Source organism: Eucyclogobius newberryi, unplaced genomic scaffold (genome assembly GCF_026437365.1).
Source record: "Eucyclogobius newberryi isolate DKJ021-1_F unplaced genomic scaffold, fEucNew1.0.hap1 SCAF_247, whole genome shotgun sequence".
NCBI lineage: Eukaryota > Metazoa > Chordata > Actinopteri > Gobiiformes > Gobiidae > Eucyclogobius > Eucyclogobius newberryi.
Genome location: NW_027315887.1, coordinates 83,825 through 105,848, shown reverse-complemented (window position 1 = coordinate 105,848; position 22,024 = coordinate 83,825). Strand labels below are relative to the sequence as shown.

At 48.0% G+C, this 22,024-nt stretch overlaps 1 protein-coding gene across 1 annotated transcript in view; it reads right to left on the bottom strand.

The window, feature by feature from the left end:
* LOC140372538 (uncharacterized) overlaps positions 1 to 22,024 on the bottom strand; it is a 112,890-nt gene that overhangs the window by 13,563 nt on the left and 77,303 nt on the right. The window contains 21 exon segments of the mRNA XM_072459670.1: positions 896 to 1,000; positions 1,548 to 1,652; positions 1,996 to 2,100; positions 2,196 to 2,300; positions 2,641 to 2,754; positions 4,071 to 4,181; positions 4,250 to 4,357; positions 4,558 to 4,662; positions 5,750 to 5,854; positions 7,294 to 7,427; positions 11,718 to 11,895; positions 12,058 to 12,168; positions 13,014 to 13,124; positions 13,212 to 13,322; positions 13,660 to 13,767; positions 13,839 to 13,949; positions 14,822 to 14,920; positions 15,229 to 15,339; positions 15,414 to 15,524; positions 17,582 to 17,689; positions 18,395 to 18,505. Coding sequence (XP_072315771.1) covers positions 896 to 1,000; positions 1,548 to 1,652; positions 1,996 to 2,100; positions 2,196 to 2,300; positions 2,641 to 2,754; positions 4,071 to 4,181; positions 4,250 to 4,357; positions 4,558 to 4,662; positions 5,750 to 5,854; positions 7,294 to 7,427; positions 11,718 to 11,895; positions 12,058 to 12,168; positions 13,014 to 13,124; positions 13,212 to 13,322; positions 13,660 to 13,767; positions 13,839 to 13,949; positions 14,822 to 14,920; positions 15,229 to 15,339; positions 15,414 to 15,524; positions 17,582 to 17,689; positions 18,395 to 18,505 — 2,367 coding nt within the window.

Below are 22,024 nucleotides of genomic sequence, written 5' to 3'. Positions count from 1 at the left end.
GTTCTAAAGTGTTCTTTATGTTGTAAAGTGTTCTTCATGTTCTAAAGCGTTCTTCATATTCTAAAGTGTTCTTCATGTTCTAAAGTGTTCTTCACGTTCTAAAGCGTTCTTCATGTTCTAAAGTGTTCTTCATGTTCTAAAGTGTTCTTCATGTTCTAAAGCGTTCTTCATATTCTAAAGTGTTCTTCATGTTCTAAAGTGTTCTTCACGTTCTAAAGCGTTCTTCATGTTCTAAAGTGTTCTTCATGTTCTAAAGTGTTCTTCATGTTCTAAAGTGTTCTTCATGTTCTAAAGTGTTCTTCATGTTCTAAAGCGTTCTTCATGTTCTAAAGTGTTCTTCATGTTCTAAAGTGTTCATGTTCTAAAGCGTTCTTCATGTTCTAAAGCGTTCTTCATGTTCTAAAGTGTTCTTCACGTTCTAAAGTGTTCTTCACGTTCTAAAGCGTTCTTCATGTTCTAAAGTGTTCTTCAAGTTCTAAAGTGTTCTTCACGTTCTAAAGTGTTCTTCAAGTTCTAAAGTGTTCTTCACGTTCTAAAGTGTTCTTCACGTTCTAAAGCGTTCTTCATGTTCTAAAGTGTTCTTCATGTTCTAAAGTGTTCTTCATGTTCTAAAGTGTTCTTCAAGTTCTAAAGTGTTCTTCACGTTCTAAAGTGTTCTTCAAGTTCTAAAGTGTTCTTCACGTTCTAAAGTGTTCTTCACGTTCTAAAGCGTTCTTCATGTTCTAAAGTGTTCTTCATGTTCTAAAGTGTTCTTCATGTTCTAAAGTGTTCTTCATGTTCTAAAGCGTTCTTCATGTTCTAAAGTGTTCTTCATGTTCTAAAGCGTTCTTCATGTTCTAAAGTGTTCTTTATGTTCTAAAGTGTTCTTCATGTTCTAAAGTGTTCTCAGACTCACGTGGCTGATGTTCTTGCTGTTCTCTCGGGCCAGGACGGTCTCTGGTGTCTCTGGGACAGAGGACATCAGCCCTCGCATCATCTTGGAGTCCCAGCAGTAACGCAGCTGCAACACAGAGCCACAAGTGAACACATCCTGCAGCGTCCTCCAGATGTCCTCCAGAGGTCCTCCAGATGTCCCCCAGAGGTCCTCCAGATGTCCTCCAGATGTCCCCCAGAGGTCCTCCAGAGGTCCTCCAGATGTCCCCCAGAGGTCCCCCAGAGGTCCTCCAGATGTCCCCCAGATGTCCTCCAGAGGTCCCCCAGAGGTCCCCCAGAGGTCCTCCAGAGGTCCTCCAGAGGTCCCCCAGATGTCCCCCAGAGGTCCCCCAGAGGTCCTCCAGAGGTCCCCCAGAGGTCCTCCAGATGTCCCCCAGAGGTTCTCCAGAGGTCCCCCAGAGGTCCTCCAGAGGTCCTCAGATGTCCCCCAGAGGTCCCCCAGAGGTCCTCCAGAGGTCCCCCAGATGTCCTCCAGAGGTCCCCCAGAGGTCCTCCAGATGTCCCCCAGAGGTTCTCCAGAGGTCCTCCAGAGGTCCTCCAGAGGTCCTCAGATGTCCCCCAGAGGTCCTCAGATGTCCCCCAGATGCCCTCCAGAGTAAACGTGTGGTTCTTACAGAGCTGAGCTGTCGCTGGTTGTTTCGGACTCGTTCCATCTCAAGAGAGTCTGAGACAAGACTGTAGCTGCTCCTCATCCTCTGAGCCTCATCACGGTATTTACTCTACAAAACACAGAACTATCATCAGGACTAAACCAGGACTAAACCAGGTCTAGAACAGGTCTAAACCAGGTCTAGAACAGGTCTAAACCAGGACTAAACCAGGTCTAAACCAGGTCTAGAACAGGTCTAAACCAGGTCTAGAACAGGTCTAAACCAGGACTAAACCAGGTCTAAACCAGGTCTAGAACAGGTCTAAACCAGGTCTAGAACAGGTCTAAACCAGGACTAAACCAGGTCTAAACCAGGACTAAACCAGGACTAAACCAGGACTAAACCAGGTCTAAACCAGGACTAAACCAGGACTAAACCAGGACTAAACCAGGACTAAACCAGGACTAAGTACCTGGCTGTAGATGTCCTTGACGTAGGAGGCGTGCAGGAGTTCAGGAGTGTCGGTGACGGAGCCGTACGAGTTCTCCCTGAGCTGCTCCGTCTGTTTGTACAACTTCTAAAAAACACAACTCAGCGTTTAATCTACTTCTACTTCTACTTCCTAATACTACACAACGCAAGGACGTGGACACTGACGCCAGAGCGCAGTACCTGGCTGAGGATGGAGGTGGCGTTCTTGGCCCTGAGCAGCTCCGGAGTCTCCTCTAGAGCAGCTCCTCGACCCTTCACCTCCTCCAGGTCCTTCCTGTACTCCTTCTGTAACAACACCACATCACACACACAAGTCAGTGCCACAGCCTCTGGAGAGAGTGGGACGTGAACCGACAACCCTCTGGTCACAGGGCGCGGTCACGTGACTCATAAACGCTGCGACCTGAACACTTCCATACACACAATCCCTCATTGGTCCAGCAGGGGGCGTGTCTCATCTGGACGAGGAGCTGCTCTGAGCCGAGTTAGCCCCGCCCTAAAAGGAGGAGTTAGAGCCTGACCTTTGTTATATTAGCTGTGGGACATCAGCCAATCACTGTTAAGCTCCTGCTCTGCGCCTGATTGGCTCGTTTATGTCACATGACCGCGGGAGGCTGTCGCTGACCTCACTGAGGATGGACGTGGCGTTCTTGGCCCTGAGCAGCTCTGGCGTTTCCTCGAGAGCCGCTCCTGAGAGGCCCCGCCCCCTCACCTCCTCCAGGTCCTTCCTGTACTCCTTCTGCAAATACACAGAAAATACACAGAAAATACACAAAAAACACAGAAAATACACAAAAAACACAGAAAATACACAAAAAACACAGAAAATACACAAAAAACACAATGCACATAAAACACATACAGCGGACTGAGTACAGAGTTGTAAAGAGCTGTAAAGAGCTGTAAAGGAGCTGTAAAGAGCTGTAAAGGAGCTGTAAAGAGCTGTAAAGAGCTGTAAAGAGCTGTAAAGAGCTGTAAAGGAGCTGTAAAGGAGCTGTAAAGGAGCTGTAAAGAGTTGTAAAGAGCTGTAAAGGAGCTGTAAAGAGTTGTAAAGAGCTGTAAAGAGCTGTAAAGGAGCTGTAAAGGAGCTGTAAATGAGCTGTAAAGAGTTGTAAAGAGCTGTAAAGAGCTGTAAAGGAGCTGTAAAGGAGCTGTAAAGAGTTGTAAAGAGCTGTAAAGAGCTGTAAAGGAGCTGTAAAGGAGCTGTAAAGAGCTGTAAAGGAGCTGTAAAGGAGCTGTAAAGGAGCTGTAAAGGAGCTGTAAAGGAGCTGTAAAGAGCTGTAAAGGAGCTGTAAAGAGCTGTAAAGAGCTGTAAAGGAGCTGTAAAGGAGCTGTAAAGAGCTGTAAAGAGCTGTAAAGAGCTGTAAAGAGCTGTAAAGGAGCTGTAAAGAGCTGTAAAGAGCTGTAAAGAGCTGTAAAGGAGCTGTAAAGACCTGTAAAGAGTTGTAAAGAGCTGTAAAGAGCTGTAAAGGAGCTGTAAAGGAGCTGTAAAGAGCTGTAAAGGAGCTGTAAAGGAGCTGTAAAGGAGCTGTAAATAGCTGTAAAGAGCTGTAAAGGAGCTGTAAAGGAGCTGTAAAGAGCTGTAAAGGAGCTGTAAAGGAGCTGTAAAGAGCTGTAAAGGAGCTGTAAAGGAGCTGTAAAGGAGCTGTAAAGGAGCTGTAAAGACCTGTAAAGAGTTGTAAAGAGCTGTAAAGGAGCTGTAAAGAGCTGTAAAGAGCTGTAAAGAGCTGTAAAGGAGCTGTAAAGAGCTGTAAAGAGCTGTAAAGGAGCTGTAAAGGAGCTGTAAAGGAGCTGTAAAGGAGCTGTAAAGGAGCTGTAAAGAGCTGTAAAGGAGCTGTAAAGAGCTGTAAAGGAGCTGTAAAGGAGCTGTAAAGGAGCTGTAAAGGAGCTGTAAAGGAGCTGTAAAGGAGCTGTAAAGGAGCTGTAAAGAGCTGTAAAGGAGCTGTAAAGAGCTGTAAAGGAGCTGTAAAGAGCTATAAAGGAGCTGTAAAGGAGCTGTTATGAGCCACAATAGAGCCGTGGAGGAGCAACAATAGAGCCGTGGAGGAGCCGTACCTGGCTGAGTAAAGAGCTGGCGAGGCGAGCCGTCTTGTAGCTCAGAGTCTGATCCGCCTCCATCAGCGGCTTCCCTTTGATCTGCTCCTCGTAGTCACGGCGATATTCTTTCTGTTCCACAAACACAGAAAACAACTGGCCTCAAACTGCTGGTCCTTGTCCGGTGCTGGGCCTCGTACCTGGCTGGTCATCCTCTGGGCCTCTCTGGACACTCTGTAGGCCTCAGTGTCAGAGAACTCCATCTGTGAGCGCCCTCTGCTCCTCTCGTACTGCTCTCTGTACTTCACCTGGAGCACACAGGGTTAGTGTTAGTGTTAGGCTTCGCAGAGGCCCATGAAGGTCTGCAGAGGCCCCCGGAGGCCCCCAGAGGCCCACAGAGGCCCCCGGAGGCCCGGAGGCTTGCAGAGGCCCCCGGAGGCCCGAAGGCTCGCAGAGGCCCCTGGAGGCTCGCAGAGGCCCGCAGAGGCCGCAATCCTAAGCAGTGAACCTGTGAGTGCAGTACTGCGTTGTCCTTGTGGTGGCGCTGTTCCGCTGTGTCCAGAGCCATGTGGAACTGAGCCTTGTTCTCTTGGTGCTGTCGCTTGTACGCCACCTGCAGGTTTACAACTGGTTTAGTCCTGGTTTAGTCTTGGTTTAGTCCTGGTTTAGTCATGGTTTAGTCTTGGTTTAGTCTTGGTTTAGTCCTGGTTTAGTCCTGGTTTAGTCTTGGATTAGTCTTGGTTTAGTCTTGGTTTAGTTTTAGTTTAGTCCTGGTTTAGTTTTAGTTTAGTCCTGGTTTAGTTTTAGTTTAGTCCTAGTTTAGTCCTAGTTTAGTCTTGGCTTAGTCCTGGTTTAGTCCTGGTTTAGTCCTGGTTTAGTCTTGGTTTAGTCTTGGTTTAGTCCTGGTTTAGTCTTGGTTTAGTCTTGGTTTAGTCCTGGTTTAGTCTTGGTTTAGTCCTGGTTTAGTCCTGGTTTAGTCTTGGTTTAGTCCTGGTTTAGTCCTGGTTTAGTTCTGGTTTAGTCTTGGTTTAGTCCTGGTTTAGTCCTGGTTTAGTCTTGGTTTAGTTCTGGTTTAGTCTTGGTTTAGTCCTGGTTTAGTCCTGGTTTAGTCCTGGTTTAGTCTTGGTTTAGTTCTGGTTTAGTCTTGGTTTAGTCCTGGTTTAATCTTGGTTTAGTCCTGGTTTAGTCCTGGTTTAGTCCTGGTTTAGTCTTGGTTTAGCCCTGGTTTAGTCCTGGTTTAGTCCTGGTTTAGTTCTGGTTTAGTCCTGGTTTAGTCCTGGTTTAGTCCTGGTTTAGTCTTGGTTTAGTCCTGGTTTAGTCCTGGTTTAGTCCTGGTTTAGTTCTGGTTTAGTCTTGGTTTAGTCCTGGTTTAGTCCTGGTTTAGTCTTGGTTTAGTTCTGGTTTAGTCTTGGTTTAGTCCTGGTTTAGTCCTGGTTTAGTCCTGGTTTAGTCCTGGTTTAGTCCTGGTTTAGTCCTGGTTTAGTCTTGGTTTAGCCCTGGTTTAGTCCTGGTTTAGTCCTGGTTTAGTTCTGGTTTAGTCCTGGTTTAGTCCTGGTTTAGTCCTGGTTTAGTTCTGGTTTAGTCCTGGTTTAGTCCTGGTTTAGTCCTGGTTTAGTCTTGGTTTAGTTCTGGTTTAGTCCTGGTTTAGTCCTGGTTTAGTCTTGGTTTAGTTCTGGTTTAGTCCTGGTTTGGGACATTACGTTGCTCTGGAGTTTGGAGGCGTGGAGGAGGTGTTGGAGCTGCAGCAGGTTCGGCACGTCACAACCGAGCTCCCACTTCTCCTTTTGAGACGATTTATACTTCACCTGTTTAAGAGAAAGAGGAGGAGGAGCAGAGGAGGAGAGGAGAAGATGATGAGGAGAAGACGAGGAGCCAAGGAGGAGGAAAAGAAGGAGTATAGGATGAGAAGAGGAGAAGATGAGGAGTAGAGCAGGAGAAGCGGAAGAGGAGCAGATGAGGAGGAGAGGAGCAGAGGAGGAGGAGAGGAGCAGAGGAGGAGGAGAGGAGGAGAGTCTTTTATGAATCAAAACAAATGCTTATATAACGTCTGTGACTCACTCTTTTCCTCCCACTCTCTGCTTCCTCTAGAGGTTTTTCATCTCTCCTTTTTTCTCCCTCTCTTCCTCTCACCTCATCCCTCCACCTGCCTCTCTCATCTTCCTTTCTTTCTGGTTTAGTCCCGGTTTAGTCCCGGTTTAGTCCCGGTTTAGACCCGGTTTAGTCACGGTTTAGTCCTGGTTTAGTCCTGGTTTAGTCCCGGTTTAGTCCCGGTTTAGACCCGGTTTAGTCCCGGTTTAGTCCCGGTTTAGTCCCGGTTTAGACCCGGTTTAGACCCGGTTTAGTCCTGGTTTAGTCCTGGTTTAGTCCTGGTTTAGACCAGGTTTAGTCCTGGTTTAGTCCTGGTTTAGACCCGGTTTAGTCCTGGTTTAGACCCAGTTTAGTCCTGGTTTAGACCCGGTTTAGTCCTGGTTTAGTCCTGGTTTAGTCCTGGTTTAGACCTGGTTTAGTCCTGGTTTAGACCAGGTTTAGTCCTGGTTTAGTCCTGGTTTAGTCCTGGTTTAGACCTGGTTTAGACCTGGTTTAGACCAGGTTTAGTCCTGGTTTAGTCCTGGTTTAGTCCTGGTTTAGTCCTGGTTTAGACCTGGTTTAGTCCTGGTTTAGACCCGGTTTAGTCCTGGTTTAGACCTGGTTTAGTCCTGGTTTAGTCCTGGTTTAGTCCTGGTTTAGACCTGGTTTAGACCTGGTTTAGACCAGGTTTAGTCCTGGTTTAGTCCTGGTTTAGTCCTGGTTTAGTCCTGGTTTAGACCTGGTTTAGTCCTGGTTTAGACCTGGTTTAGACCTGGTTTAGTCCTGGTTTAGTCCTGGTTTAGTCCTGGTTTAGACCTGGTTTAGACCTGGTTTAGACCTGGTTTAGACCTGGTTTAGTCCTGGTTTAGACCAGGTTTAGTCCTGGTTTAGTCCTGGTTTAGTCCTGGTTTAGTCCTGGTTTAGACCTGGTTTAGTCCTGGTTTAGACCTGGTTTAGACCTGGTTTATGTTTGGATCTACGGATTAAAGGGCATGCGTCCGGTCAAAATACACATTTAAGATAATTTTATTTCAGATTCAATTAAAGTCTCAAGTTTATAAACTGTAAACAAGGACAAAGGATTTTGACAATAAAATATAACCTTTGTCTTCTTAAATAAGAGTTGAAAGTGTGATAGTGTCATTGTGGTTGTTTTGCAGGTGTAGATGTTTCTGACCTGTGAGGCCAGAGCAGCCGCGGCCTGACTGTGTTTGAAGGACACACAGTCCAGAGGATTGTAACAGGGCTTCTGACCCTTCTGACCCTCCAGAGCCTCCCTGTACTTCACCTGCACCAGCAACACAGACGTCACAATCACAATCACAGACATCACAGACATCACAATCACAGACGTCACAATCACAGACGTCACAATCACAGACGTCACAATCACAGACATCACAATCACAGACATCACAATCACAGACGTCACAATCACAGACATCACAGACATCACAATCACAGACGTCACAATCACAGACATCACAGACATCACAATCACAGACGTCACAATCACAGACATCACAGACATCACAATCACAGACGTCACAATCACAGACGTCACAATCACAGACATCACAGACATCACAATCACAGACGTCACAATCACAGACATCACAGACATCACAATCACAGACGTCACAATCACAGACGTCACAATCACAGACATCACAGACATCACAATCACAGACGTCACAATCACAGACATCACAGACATCACAATCACAGACGTCACAATCACAGACATCACAATCACAGACGTCACAATCACAGACATCACAATCACAGACGTCACAATCACAGACATCACAGACATCACAATCACAGACGTCACAATCACAGACATCACAATCACAGACGTCACAATCACAGACATCACAATCACAGACATCACAATCACAGACATCACAATCACAGACGTCACAATCACAGACGTCACAATCACAGACGTCACAATCACAGACATCACAATCACAGACATCACAATCACAGACGTCACAATCACAGACATCACAGACATCACAATCACAGACGTCACAATCACAGACATCACAGACATCACAATCACAGACGTCACAATCACAGACGTCACAATCACAGACATCACAGACATCACAATCACAGACGTCACAATCACAGACATCACAGACATCACAATCACAGACGTCACAATCACAGACATCACAATCACAGACGTCACAATCACAGACATCACAATCACAGACGTCACAATCACAGACATCACAATCACAGAAGTCACAATCACAGACATCACAGACATCACAATCACAGACATCACAATCACAGACGTCACAATCACAGACGTCACAATCACAGACATCACAGACATCACAATCACAGACGTCACAATCACAGACATCACAATCACAGACGTCACAATCACAGACATCACAATCACAGAAGTCACAATCACAGACATCACAGACATCACAATCACAGACATCACAATCACAGACGTCACAATCACAGACGTCACAATCACAGACGTCACAATCACAGACATCACAATCACAGACGTCACAATCACAGACGTCACGATCACAGACGTCACAATCACAGACGTCACAATCACAGACGTCACAATCACAGACGTCACAATCACAGACATCACAATCACAGACGTCACAATCACAGACGTCACAATCACAGACATCACAATCACAGACATCACAATCACAGACGTCACAATCACAGACATCACAATCACAGACGTCACAATCACAGACATCACAGACATCACAATCACAGACGTCACAATCACAGACATCACAGACATCACAATCACAGACGTCACAATCACAGACATCACAATCACAGACGTCACAATCACAGACATCACAATCACAGAAGTCACAATCACAGACATCACAATCACAGACATCACAGACATCACAATCACAGACGTCACAATCACAGACATCACAATCACAGAAGTCACAATCACAGACATCACAATCACAGACGTCACAATCACAGACGTCACAATCACAGACATCACAATCACAGACGTCACAATCACAGACATCACAATCACAGACGTCACAATCACAGACATCACAATCACAGACGTCACAATCACAGACATCACAATCACAGACGTCACAATCACAGACATCACAGACATCACAATCACAGACGTCACAATCACAGACGTCACAATCACAGACGTCACAATCACAGACGTCACAATCACAGACGTCACAATCACAGACGTCACAATCACAGACATCACAATCACAGACGTCACAATCACAGACGTCACAATCACAGACATCACAATCACAGACGTCACAATCACAGACGTCACAATCACAGACATCACAATCACAGACGTCACAATCACAGACGTCACAATCACAGACATCAGAATCACAGACGTCACAATCACAGACGTCACAATCACAGACGTCACAATCACAGACATCACAGACATCACAATCACAGACGTCACAATCACAGACATCACAATCACAGACGTCACAATCACAGACGTCACAATCACAGACGTCACAATCACAGACATCACAATCACAGAAGTCACAATCACAGACATCACAGACATCACAATCACAGACATCACAATCACAGACGTCACAATCACAGACGTCACAATCACAGACATCACAGACATCACAATCACAGACGTCACAATCACAGACATCACAATCACAGACGTCACAATCACAGACATCACAATCACAGACATCACAATCACAGACATCACAATCACAGACGTCACAATCACAGACGTCACAATCACAGACGTCACAATCACAGACATCACAATCACAGACATCACAATCACAGACGTCACAATCACAGACATCACAGACATCACAATCACAGACGTCACAATCACAGACATCACAGACATCACAATCACAGACGTCACAATCACAGACGTCACAATCACAGACATCACAGACATCACAATCACAGACGTCACAATCACAGACATCACAGACATCACAATCACAGACGTCACAATCACAGACATCACAATCACAGACGTCACAATCACAGACATCACAATCACAGACGTCACAATCACAGACATCACAATCACAGAAGTCACAATCACAGACATCACAGACATCACAATCACAGACATCACAATCACAGACGTCACAATCACAGACGTCACAATCACAGACATCACAGACATCACAATCACAGACGTCACAATCACAGACATCACAATCACAGACGTCACAATCACAGACATCACAATCACAGAAGTCACAATCACAGACATCACAGACATCACAATCACAGACATCACAATCACAGACGTCACAATCACAGACGTCACAATCACAGACGTCACAATCACAGACATCACAATCACAGACGTCACAATCACAGACGTCACGATCACAGACGTCACAATCACAGACGTCACAATCACAGACGTCACAATCACAGACGTCACAATCACAGACATCACAATCACAGACGTCACAATCACAGACGTCACAATCACAGACGTCACAATCACAGACATCACAATCACAGACATCACAATCACAGACGTCACAATCACAGACATCACAGACATCACAATCACAGACGTCACAATCACAGACATCACAGACATCACAATCACAGACGTCACAATCACAGACATCACAGACATCACAATCACAGACGTCACAATCACAGACATCACAATCACAGACGTCACAATCACAGACATCACAATCACAGAAGTCACAATCACAGACATCACAATCACAGACATCACAGACATCACAATCACAGACGTCACAATCACAGACGTCACAATCACAGACATCACAATCACAGACGTCACAATCACAGACATCACAATCACAGACGTCACAATCACAGACATCACAATCACAGACGTCACAATCACAGACATCACAATCACAGACGTCACAATCACAGACATCACAGACATCACAATCACAGACGTCACAATCACAGACGTCACAATCACAGACGTCACAATCACAGACGTCACAATCACAGACGTCACAATCACAGACATCACAATCACAGACGTCACAATCACAGACGTCACAATCACAGACATCACAATCACAGACGTCACAATCACAGACGTCACAATCACAGACATCACAATCACAGACGTCACAATCACAGACGTCACAATCACAGACATCAGAATCACAGACGTCACAATCACAGACGTCACAATCACAGACGTCACAATCACAGACATCACAATCACAGACGTCACAATCACAGACGTCACAATCACAGACATCACAATCACAGACGTCACAATCACAGACGTCACAATCACAGACATCACAATCACAGACGTCACAATCACAGACGTCACAATCACAGACATCACAATCACAGACGTCACAATCACAGAAGTCACAATCACAGACATCACAATCACAGACGTCACAATCACAGACGTCACAATCACAGACGTCACAATCACAGACGTCACAATCACAGACATCACAATCACAGACGTCACAATCACAGAAGTCACAATCACAGACATCACAATCACAGACATCACAATCACAGACGTCACAATCACAAGACGTGGTTGTGGTGGAGACGTGGTTGTGGTGGAGACGTGGTTGTGGTGGAGACGTTAGTGACGTGGTTGTCGTGGAGACGTGGTTGTCGTGGAGACGTTAGTGACACTTACGTCGCTGGCCAGTTTGGCCGCGTTGGAGGCGCTGACGATGTCGGGTCGAGCTGAACAAAACTGATGAAGAAGCTCTCGAGATTTAGAGTAGTTCACCTGAAACACAGAGAACTGTAGCGGGTCTGAACAGGGTCTACAACAGGTTCTTTTGGCTCTGGTTCTGGTTCTTTTGGCTCTGGTTCTATTGGTTCTGGTTCTTTTGGTTCTGGTTCTTTTGGTTCTGGTTCGTTTGGCTCTGGTTCTTCTGGTTCTTAGTACCTGACTCTGGTTCCTGGTCACTTCCATGGCGTGCTGGACCTGGGGCAGAGTCTGGAGGCGGCTGTAGCTGCTACGGCCTTTCTCTCGGTTGTACTGCTCTTTGTAGAACTTCTGCACAACACACAACGTAAACACACAATGGAAACTCACCACGTAAACACACAATGTAAACACACAACGTAAACACACAACGTAAACACACAACGTAAACTCACAACGTAAACACAATGTAAACTCACAACGTAAACACGCAATGTAAACACGCAACGTAAACTTGCAACGTAAACACACACCGTAAACTCACAACGTAAACACACAACGTAAACACACAATGTAAACTCACAACGTAAACACACACCGTAAACATCCAATGTAAACTCACAACGTAAACACAACGTAAACTCACAACGTAAACTCACAACGTAAACACACACCGTAAACATCCAATGTAAACTCACAACGTAAACACAACGTAAACTCACAACGTAAACACGCAACGTAAACTCGCAACGTAAACTCACAACGTAAACACACAACGTAAACACACAATGTAAACTCACAACGTAAACTCACAACGTAAACACGCAATGTAAACTTGCAACGTAAACACACAACGTAAACTCACAATGTAAACTCACAACGTAAACACACACCGTAAACATCTAATGTAAACTCACAACGTAAACACACAATGTAAACACACAACGTAAACTCACAACGTAAACTCACAACGTAAACTCGCAACGTAAACACACAATGTAAACTCACAACATAAACACAAATACACAAGACAAATGTGGCTCTTCGGGCTCCGGAGGTGCAGTGTGTGTGTAAAGTCAGGTGTGTCCAGTGGTCAGTGGTCAGTAGTCAGGGGTCAGTGATCAGAGGTCAGGGGTCAGAGGTCAGGGGTCAGTGTCTGAACAGAGGCAGGAGTAGGGGGAGGGGCCTTGACTCACATCGCTCTGGGCCTTGGACACTTCTTTGGCGAAGACAGTCTCGATGGTCTGAGGCATCTGCGAGTACAGGCTGCAGACCGCGCCCTTCCTGCTCTCCTCGCCGTACGCTCTCTGCGAGGAACAAGACCACAGCGGTCAGCAGGGCTCCTGAAGACGACCTCTGACCTCTGACCTGAGCGTGTTCTCGGGAGCTCGGACCTGGCTGCAGAGCCGTGAGGCGTCTTTGGCGTGTCGCGTGTCCTTTGTCTCCGGCAGCAGCGCGTAGAGGCTCTTCTCCAGCTCCTTCTTACACGCTGCTTTGTACTTGATCTGCAACAGAGACGACACATCCCATTGGTCAGCGCCGTCTGGAGACGTTTGACGGAGCGACCAACGGCAGAAGAGTCTCAGAGCCGCGTCACAGGTAGAACATGACATCACAGGTAGAACATGACATCACAGGTAGAACATGACATCACAGGTAGAACATGACATCACAGGTAGAACATGACATCACAGGTAGAACATGACATCACAGATAGGGGAGTGTTTCTGAGGCTCAGAGGGGAGAGGACAGGGTTAAAGAGAGAGGAATATGTGTCTTTTAAAGGTCAGATGGGAGTGTTGGCGTGTCTGTTTCTGCTCTGTGATTGGTCGAGACGCTGACCTCGGAGAGCGCCTCGGAAACCTCCTTCACCAGCTGCGTGGTGGGAGTGTGAGGCAAAGCGGAGAACAGGCTCTGGCTCTGCTCCTCGCGCTCCTTCCTGTACAACACCTGCCACACAAACAGACGCGTGTCACCGCTAAGTATTGAGCTCGTTGCCATAGCGATCCGAGCGGACTGACCTGGCTCTGGATCTCGGACGCGTGTTTGGCAAACTCGGTGTCTCTGGTCTGAGGGAGGAGGTGGAACTCGCTGCTGCGGAGGTCGACTCTGCTCTGCTGCGCGTACACACTCTGCACACCACACAACACACACACAGACACACAGAGACACACACGCACGCACACACGCATGCACACACACGCACGCACACACACGTACACACACACACACGCACACACACGTACACACACACGCACGCACACACACACACGCACGCACGCACACACACGTACACACACACACACGCACACACACGCACACACACACACACACACACACGCACGCACGCACACACACACATACGCACACACACGCACACACACACACACACACACGCACGCACGCACGCACGCACACACACGTACACACACACACACGCACACACACGCACACACACACACACGCACACACACGCACGCACACACACGTACACACACACACACGCACACACACACGTACACACACACACGCACACGCACACACACACACACACACACGCACGCACGCACACACACGTACACACACACGCACACACACGCACACACACACACACGCACACACACGCACGCACACACACGTACACACACACACACGCACACACACACGTACACACACACACGCACACGCACGCACACACACACACACACACACGCACGCACACACACGTACACACACACACACACACACACACACGTACACACACACACACGCACGCACACACACACGTACGCACACACGTACACACACACACGCACGCACACACATGCACACACACACACACATACGCACGCACACACGTAACCCACACGTAACCCACACGTACGTACGTACATACACACACACACACACACACAAACGCACACACACACACACACACAGACACAGACATACACACAGTTACAAACCGGCTCCTGGCTCCACACGCTCCCCCTGGAGGCCGTACCTGGCTCTGCAGCTCGCTCATGGCTGACGCAAACCTGATCTCCTCCGTCTGTGGCAGGCGACTGTAGAGGGCGCTGTTCTGCTCCTGTCTGTACTTCACCTGCACAAACACACCACATTATAAAAGAAACTAAAACAGACACAAGTTCATCACATCTGCTAAACATCCTACGTTAGATCACACTTCAAGAGCAGCGCATTCCTAGGAAAGCGGCTCATGGTTTGTACCCGGCTCATGGTTTGTACCCGGCCCATGGTTTGTACCCGGCCCATGGTTTGTACCCGGCCCATGGTTTGTACCCGGCTCATGGTTTGTACCCGGCTCATGGTTTGTACCCGGCTCATGGTTTGTACCCGGCTCATGGTTTGTACCCGGCTCATGGTTTGTACCCGGCTCATGGTTTGTACCTGGCTCTGCAGCTCCATGGCCTCTTTGGCGTGTTGAATCTGTGGCGTGATGGACAGATGGTGGAACAGGCTCTCCGGCGCCTCCTTTCTGCTCGCCTCCTTGTATTTGCTCTGGAACAGAACATCCACACGTGAGCGAGCCACGGACCGGACCACGGCTCCTGTGGCTCCTGCGGCTCCCTCACCTGGCTCTGCAGCTCGGACACGGTCTTGGCGAGGGCGGTGTGGGCGGTCTCAGGGAGCTGCGAGTACAGGCTCCGGTGCAGGCTCTTCACGCTCTGCTCTCTGTATTTACTCTGAAGAGGACACACAGCTCATGATGTGGCATTTAGAGCTCATGATGTGGCATTAGAGCTCATGATGTGGCATTTAGAGCTCATGATGTGGCATTAGAGCTCATGATGTGGCATTAGAGCTCATGATGTGGCATTTAGAGCTCATGATGTGGCATTTAGAGCTCATGATGTGGCATTAGAGCTCATGATGTGGCATTAGAGCTCATGATGTGGCATTTAGAGCTCATGATGTGGCATTAGAGCTCATGATGTGGCATTTAGAGCTCATGATGTGGCATTTAGAGCTCATGATGTGGCATTAGAGCTCATGATGTGGCATTTAGAGCTCATGATGTGGCATTAAAGCCCATGATGTGGCATTAGAGCTCATGATGTGGCATTAAAGCCCATGATGTGGCATTAGAGCTCATGATGTGGCATTAAAGCTCATGATGTGGCATTAGAGCTCATGATGTGGGATTTAGAGCTCATGATGTGGCATTAGAGCTCATGATGTGGCATTAGAGCTCATGATGTGGCAGAGCTCATGATGTGGCATTAGAGCTCATGATGTGGCATTTAGAGCTCATGATGTGGCATTAGAGCTCATGATGTGGCCTTAGAGCTCATGATGTGGCATTTAGAGCTCATGATGTGGCATTTAGAGCTCATGATGTGGCCTTAGAGCTCATGATGTGGCATTTAGAGCTCATGATGTGGCATTTAGAGCTCATGATGTGGCATTTAGAGCTCATGATGTGGCATTAGAGCTCATGATGTGGCATTAGAGCTGATGATGTGGCATTTAGAGCTCATGATGTGGCATTAGAGCTCATGATGTGGCATTAGAGCTGATGATGTGGCATTTAGAGCTGATGATGTGGCCTTAGAGCTCATGATGTGGCATTAAAGCCCATGATGTGGCATTAGAGCTCATGATGTGGCATTAAAGCTCATGATGTGGCATTAGAGCTCATGATGTGGGATTTAGAGCTCATGATGTGGCATTAGAGCTCATGATGTGGCATTAGAGCTCATGATGTGGCAGAGCTCATGATGTGGCATTAGAGCTCATGATGTGGCATTTAGAGCTCATGATGTGGCATTAGAGCTCATGATGTGGCCTTAGAGCTCATGATGTGGCATTTAGAGCTCATGATGTGGCATTTAGAGCTCATGATGTGGCCTTAGAGCTCATGATGTGGCATTTAGAGCTCATGATGTGGCATTTAGAGCTCATGATGTGGCATTTAGAGCTCATGATGTGGCATTAGAGCTCATGATGTGGCATTAGAGCTGATGATGTGGCATTTAGAGCTCATGATGTGGCATTAGAGCTCATGATGTGGCATTAGAGCTGATGATGTGGCATTTAGAGCTGATGATGTGGCCTTAGAGCTCATGATGTGGCCTTAGAGCTCATGATGTGGCATTTAGAGCTCATGATGTGGCATTAGAGCTCATGATGTGGCATTTAGAGCTGATGATGTGGCATTAGAGCTCATGATGTGGCCTTAGAGCTCATGATGTGGCATTTAGAGCTCATGATGTGGCATTAGAGCTCATGATGTGGCATTTAGGGCTCATGATGTGGCATTAGAGCTCATGATGTGGCATTAGAGCTCATGATGTGGCATTAGAGCTCATGATGTGGCATTACAGCTCATGATGTGGCATTTAGAGCTCATGATGTGGCATTAGAGCTCATGATGTGGCATTAGAGCTGATGATGGGGCATTAGAGCTCATGATGTGGCATTAGAGCTCATGATGGGGCATTAGAGCTCATGATGGGGCATTAGAGCTCATGATGTGGCATTAGAGCTCATGATGGGGCATTAGAGCTCATGATGGGGCATTAGAGCTCATGATGGGGCATTAGAGCTCATGATGGGGCATTAGAGCTCATGATGGGGCATTAGAGCTCATGATGGGGCATTAGAGCTCATGATGGGGCATTAGAGCTCATGATGGGGCATTAGAGCTCATGATGGGGCATTAGAGCTCATGATGGGGCATTAGAGCTCATGATGTGGCATTAGAGCTCATGATGTGGCATTAGAGCTCATGATGTGGCACCTGGCTGCTGAGGGCGGACATCTTGGCGGCGAGCTGCGTCTCGGCCGTCTGAGGGAGCAGCGAGTACAAGCTTTGGGACAGAGCCTTCTTCCCCTCTTTGTACCTCGCCTCAAACAAACAAACAAACAAACATAAAAAATAAGCTGAAAAACATCAAATCCTAAACTTTTCCCCTCAGTTTTTTAAAGGCGGTATGGACGATTTTTCGGCGATTTGAGAACGCAGGTGGAAGTGCTCATGCCCCTCCCCTGTGCGGACCGATACAACACACACGTGCGTTTGTTTATTAGCGCAACGGATCACATCGCATCTCTCGTCTCCCGTAGATTTCTGTCCACTTCTGCGTCAGCTCGAACTGTCTTTATCCATCTTCATTTTGCCCCGTACACTGAGGGAACTATATTATGATAGATCCATGCGCTTAGGCACGCGGAAACATGGGGACGAGCCTGACGCGGCTGCAGGTGAGTGGTAGGTGCGTTTTATGATTGATACGTGGCAGGACAAATGATTTATCCACGCCACGAGGAAATATGAGAAAAAATTGCTGAAAAAAATCGTCCATTCCACCTTTAACAATTTCACATGGATTCTTCTCCCACATTTCTACCAATTTCCTTTAAATTCATTCCTTCTCACTCCTCCTCCTCCTCTCCTCCTCCTCTTCCTCTCTCCTCCTCCTTCTCTCTCCTCCTCACTCCTCTCCCTCTCTCCTCCTCACTCTTCCCGCTCTCTCCTCCTCCTCACTCCTCTCTCCTCCTCCTCTCTCCTCTCTCCTTCTCTCTCCTCCTCCTCCTCCTCCTCCTCCCTTACCTCGCTCTGTAGCTCTGTGACTCCTTTCACTCGTTGCGTCTCCATGGTTACCGGGAGTGTGTGGTACAGAGGATGACTGCTCTCCTTCTTCATGGACTCTTTGTACTTCCGCTGCACGACATTCAAATCACAAACGTAACGTACAAAGACACAACTGCACCTCCTCGTTTTTAATTATCTTTTTTAAAGCCTCATCGTACACGTTTGAAGACACGTGTCCTTTGAAGACACGTGTCGTTTGAAGACGCGTGTCCTTTGAAGACACGTGTCGTTTGAAGACGCGTGTCCTTTGAAGACACGTGTCGTTTGAAGACACGTGTCGTTTGAAGACACGTGTCGTTTGAAGACGAAGACACGTGTCCTTTGAAGACACGTGTCCTTTGAAGACACGTGTCCTTTGAAGACACGTGTCCTTTGAAGACACGTGTCGTTTGAAGACGCGTGTCCTTTGAAGACACGTGTCGTTTGAAGACGCGTGTCCTTTGAAGACACGTGTCGTTTGAAGACACGTGTCCTTTGAAGACACGTGTCGTTTGAAGACGCGTGTCCTTTGAAGACACGTGTCGTTTGAAGACGCGTGTCCTTTGAAGACACGTGTCGTTTTAAGACACGTGTTGTTTGAAGACACGTGTTGTTTGAAGACACGTGTCCTTTGAAGACACGTGTCCTTTGAAGACACGTGTCCTTTGAAGACACGTGTCCTTTGAAGACACGTGTCCTTTGAAGACGCGTGTCCTTTGAAGACACGTGTCGTTTGAAGACGCGTGTCCTTTGAAGACACGTGTCGTTTGAAGACGCGTGTCCTTTGAAGACACGTGTCGTTTGAAGACGCGTGTCCTTTGAAGACACGTGTCGTTTGAAGACGCGTGTCCTTTGAAGACACGTGTCGTTTTAAGACACGTGTTGTTTGAAGACACGTGTCGTTTGAAGACACGTGTCCTTTGAAGACACGTGTCCTTTGAAGACACGTGTCGTTTGAAGACGCGTGTCCTTTGAAGACACGTGTCGTTTGAAGACACGTGTCGTTTGAAGACACGTGTCGTTTGAAGACACGTGTCGTTTGAAGACACGTGTTGTTTGAAGACACGTGTCCTTTGAAGACACGTGTCCTTTGAAGACACGTGTCCTTTGAAGACGCGTGTCCTTTGAAGACACGTGTCCTTTGAAGACGCGTGTCCTTTGAAGACACGTGTCGTTTGAAGACGCGTGTCCTTTGAAGACACGTGTCGTTTGAAGACGCGTGTCCTTTGAAGACACGTGTCGTTTGAAGACACGTGTCCTTTGAAGACACGTGTCGTTTGAAGACGCGTGTCCTTTGAAGACACGTGTCGTTTGAAGACGCGTGTCCTTTGAAGACACGTGTCGTTTTAAGACACGTGTTGTTTGAAGACACGTGTTGTTTGAAGACACGTGTCCTTTGAAGACACGTGTCCTTTGAAGACACGTGTCCTTTGAAGACACGTGTCGTTTGAAGACGCGTGTCCTTTGAAGACACGTGTCGTTTGAAGACACGTGTCGTTTGAAGACACGTGTCGTTTGAAGACGAAGACACGTGTCCTTTGAAGACACGTGTCCTTTGAAGACACGTGTCCTTTGAAGACACGTGTCCTTTGAAGACACGTGTCCTTTGAAGACACGTGTCGTTTGAAGACGCGTGTCCTTTGAAGACACGTGTCGTTTGAAGACACGTGTCGTTTGAAGACACGTGTCGTTTGAAGACGAAGACACGTGTCCTTTGAAGACACGTGTCCTTTGAAGACACGTGTCCTTTGAAGACACGTGTCCGTGCGACGGGCGAAACATTGACCGAGGAATTTAGATTGAGACGCGTCGCTCCCAGAGCCAGAGCAGAGCCAGACTCTGAGAAGGCACACTCAGATAACGAGCTCAGAATAGAGTTTATCTGAAGAGAACGTGTCACGGACAGAAACAAGACCAAGACCAGACGCCGAAGATATGTCCTACGAGAAGAACGACCATGAGCTGAAGAACGACCGCGAGCTGAAGAACGACCTCGAGCTGAAGAACGATCGCGAGCTGAAGAACGATCGCGAGCTGAAGAACGACCTCGAGCTGAAGAACGATCGCGAGCTGAAGAACGACCTCGAGCTGAAGAACGACCTCGAGCAGAAGAACGACCATGAGCTGAAGAACGACCGCGAGCTGAAGAACGACCTCGAGCTGAAGAACGACCTCGAGCTGAAGAACGACCATGAGCTGAAGAACGACCTCGAGCTGAAGAACGACCTCGAGCTGAAGAACGACCTCGAGCTGAAGAACGATCGCGAGCTGAAGAACGATCGCGAGCTGAAGAACGACCTCGAGCTGAAGAACGATCGCGAGCTGAAGAACGACCTCGAGCTGAAGAACGATCGCGAGCTGAAGAACGACCTCGAGCTGAAGAACGACCTCGAGCAGAAGAACGACCATGAGCTGAAGAACGACCTCGAGCTGAAGAACGACCTCGAGCTGAAGAACGATCGCGAGCTGAAGAACGACCTCGAGCTGAAGAACGACCTCGAGCAGAAGAACGACCATGAGCTGAAGAACGACCTCGAGCTGAAGAACGACCATGAGCTGAAGAACGACCTCGAGCTGAAGAACGACCTCGAGCTGAAGAACGATCGCGAGCTGAAGAACGACCGCGAGCTGAAGAACGACCTCGAGCTGAAGAACAACCATGAGCTGAAGAACGACCTCGAGCTGAAGAACGACCATGAGCTGAAGAACGACCTCGAGCTGAAGAACGATCGCGAGCTGAAGAACGACCTCGAGCTGAAGAACGACCTCGAGCTGAAGAACGATCGCGAGCTGAAGAACGACCGCGAGCTGAAGAACGACCTCGAGCTGAAGAACGATCGCGAGCTGAAGAACGACCGCGAGCTGAAGAACGACCTCGAGCTGAAGAACGACCTCGAGCAGAAGAACGACCATGAGCTGAAGAACGACCTCGAGCTGAAGAACGACCTCGAGCTGAAGAACGACCTCGAGCAGAAGAACGACCTCGAGCTGAAGAACGACCTCGAGCTGAAGAACGACCTCGAGCTGAAGAACGACCTCGAGCTGAAGAACGACCGCGAGCTGAAGAACAACCATGAGCTGAAGAACGACCTCGAGCTGAAGAACGACCGCGAGCTGAAGAACAACCATGAGCTGAAGAACGACCTTGAGCAGAAGAACGACCATGAGCTGAAGAACGACCTCGAGCTGAAGAACGACCTCGAGCTGAAGAACGATCGCGAGCTGAAGAACGACCGCGAGCTGAAGAACGACCTCGAGCTGAAGAACAACCATGAGCTGAAGAACGACCTCGAGCTGAAGAACGACCATGAGCTGAAGAACGACCTCGAGCTGAAGAACGATCGCGAGCTGAAGAACGACCGCGAGCTGAAGAACGACCTCGAGCTGAAGAACGATCGCGAGCTGAAGAACGACCTCGAGCTGAAGAACGATCGCGAGCTGAAGAACGACCGCGAGCTGAAGAACGACCTCGAGCTGAAGAACGATCGCGAGCTGAAGAACGACCGCGAGCTGAAGAACGACCTCGAGCTGAAGAACGATCGCGAGCTGAAGAACGACCGCGAGCTGAAGAACGACCTCGAGCTGAAGAACGACCTCGAGCAGAAGAAC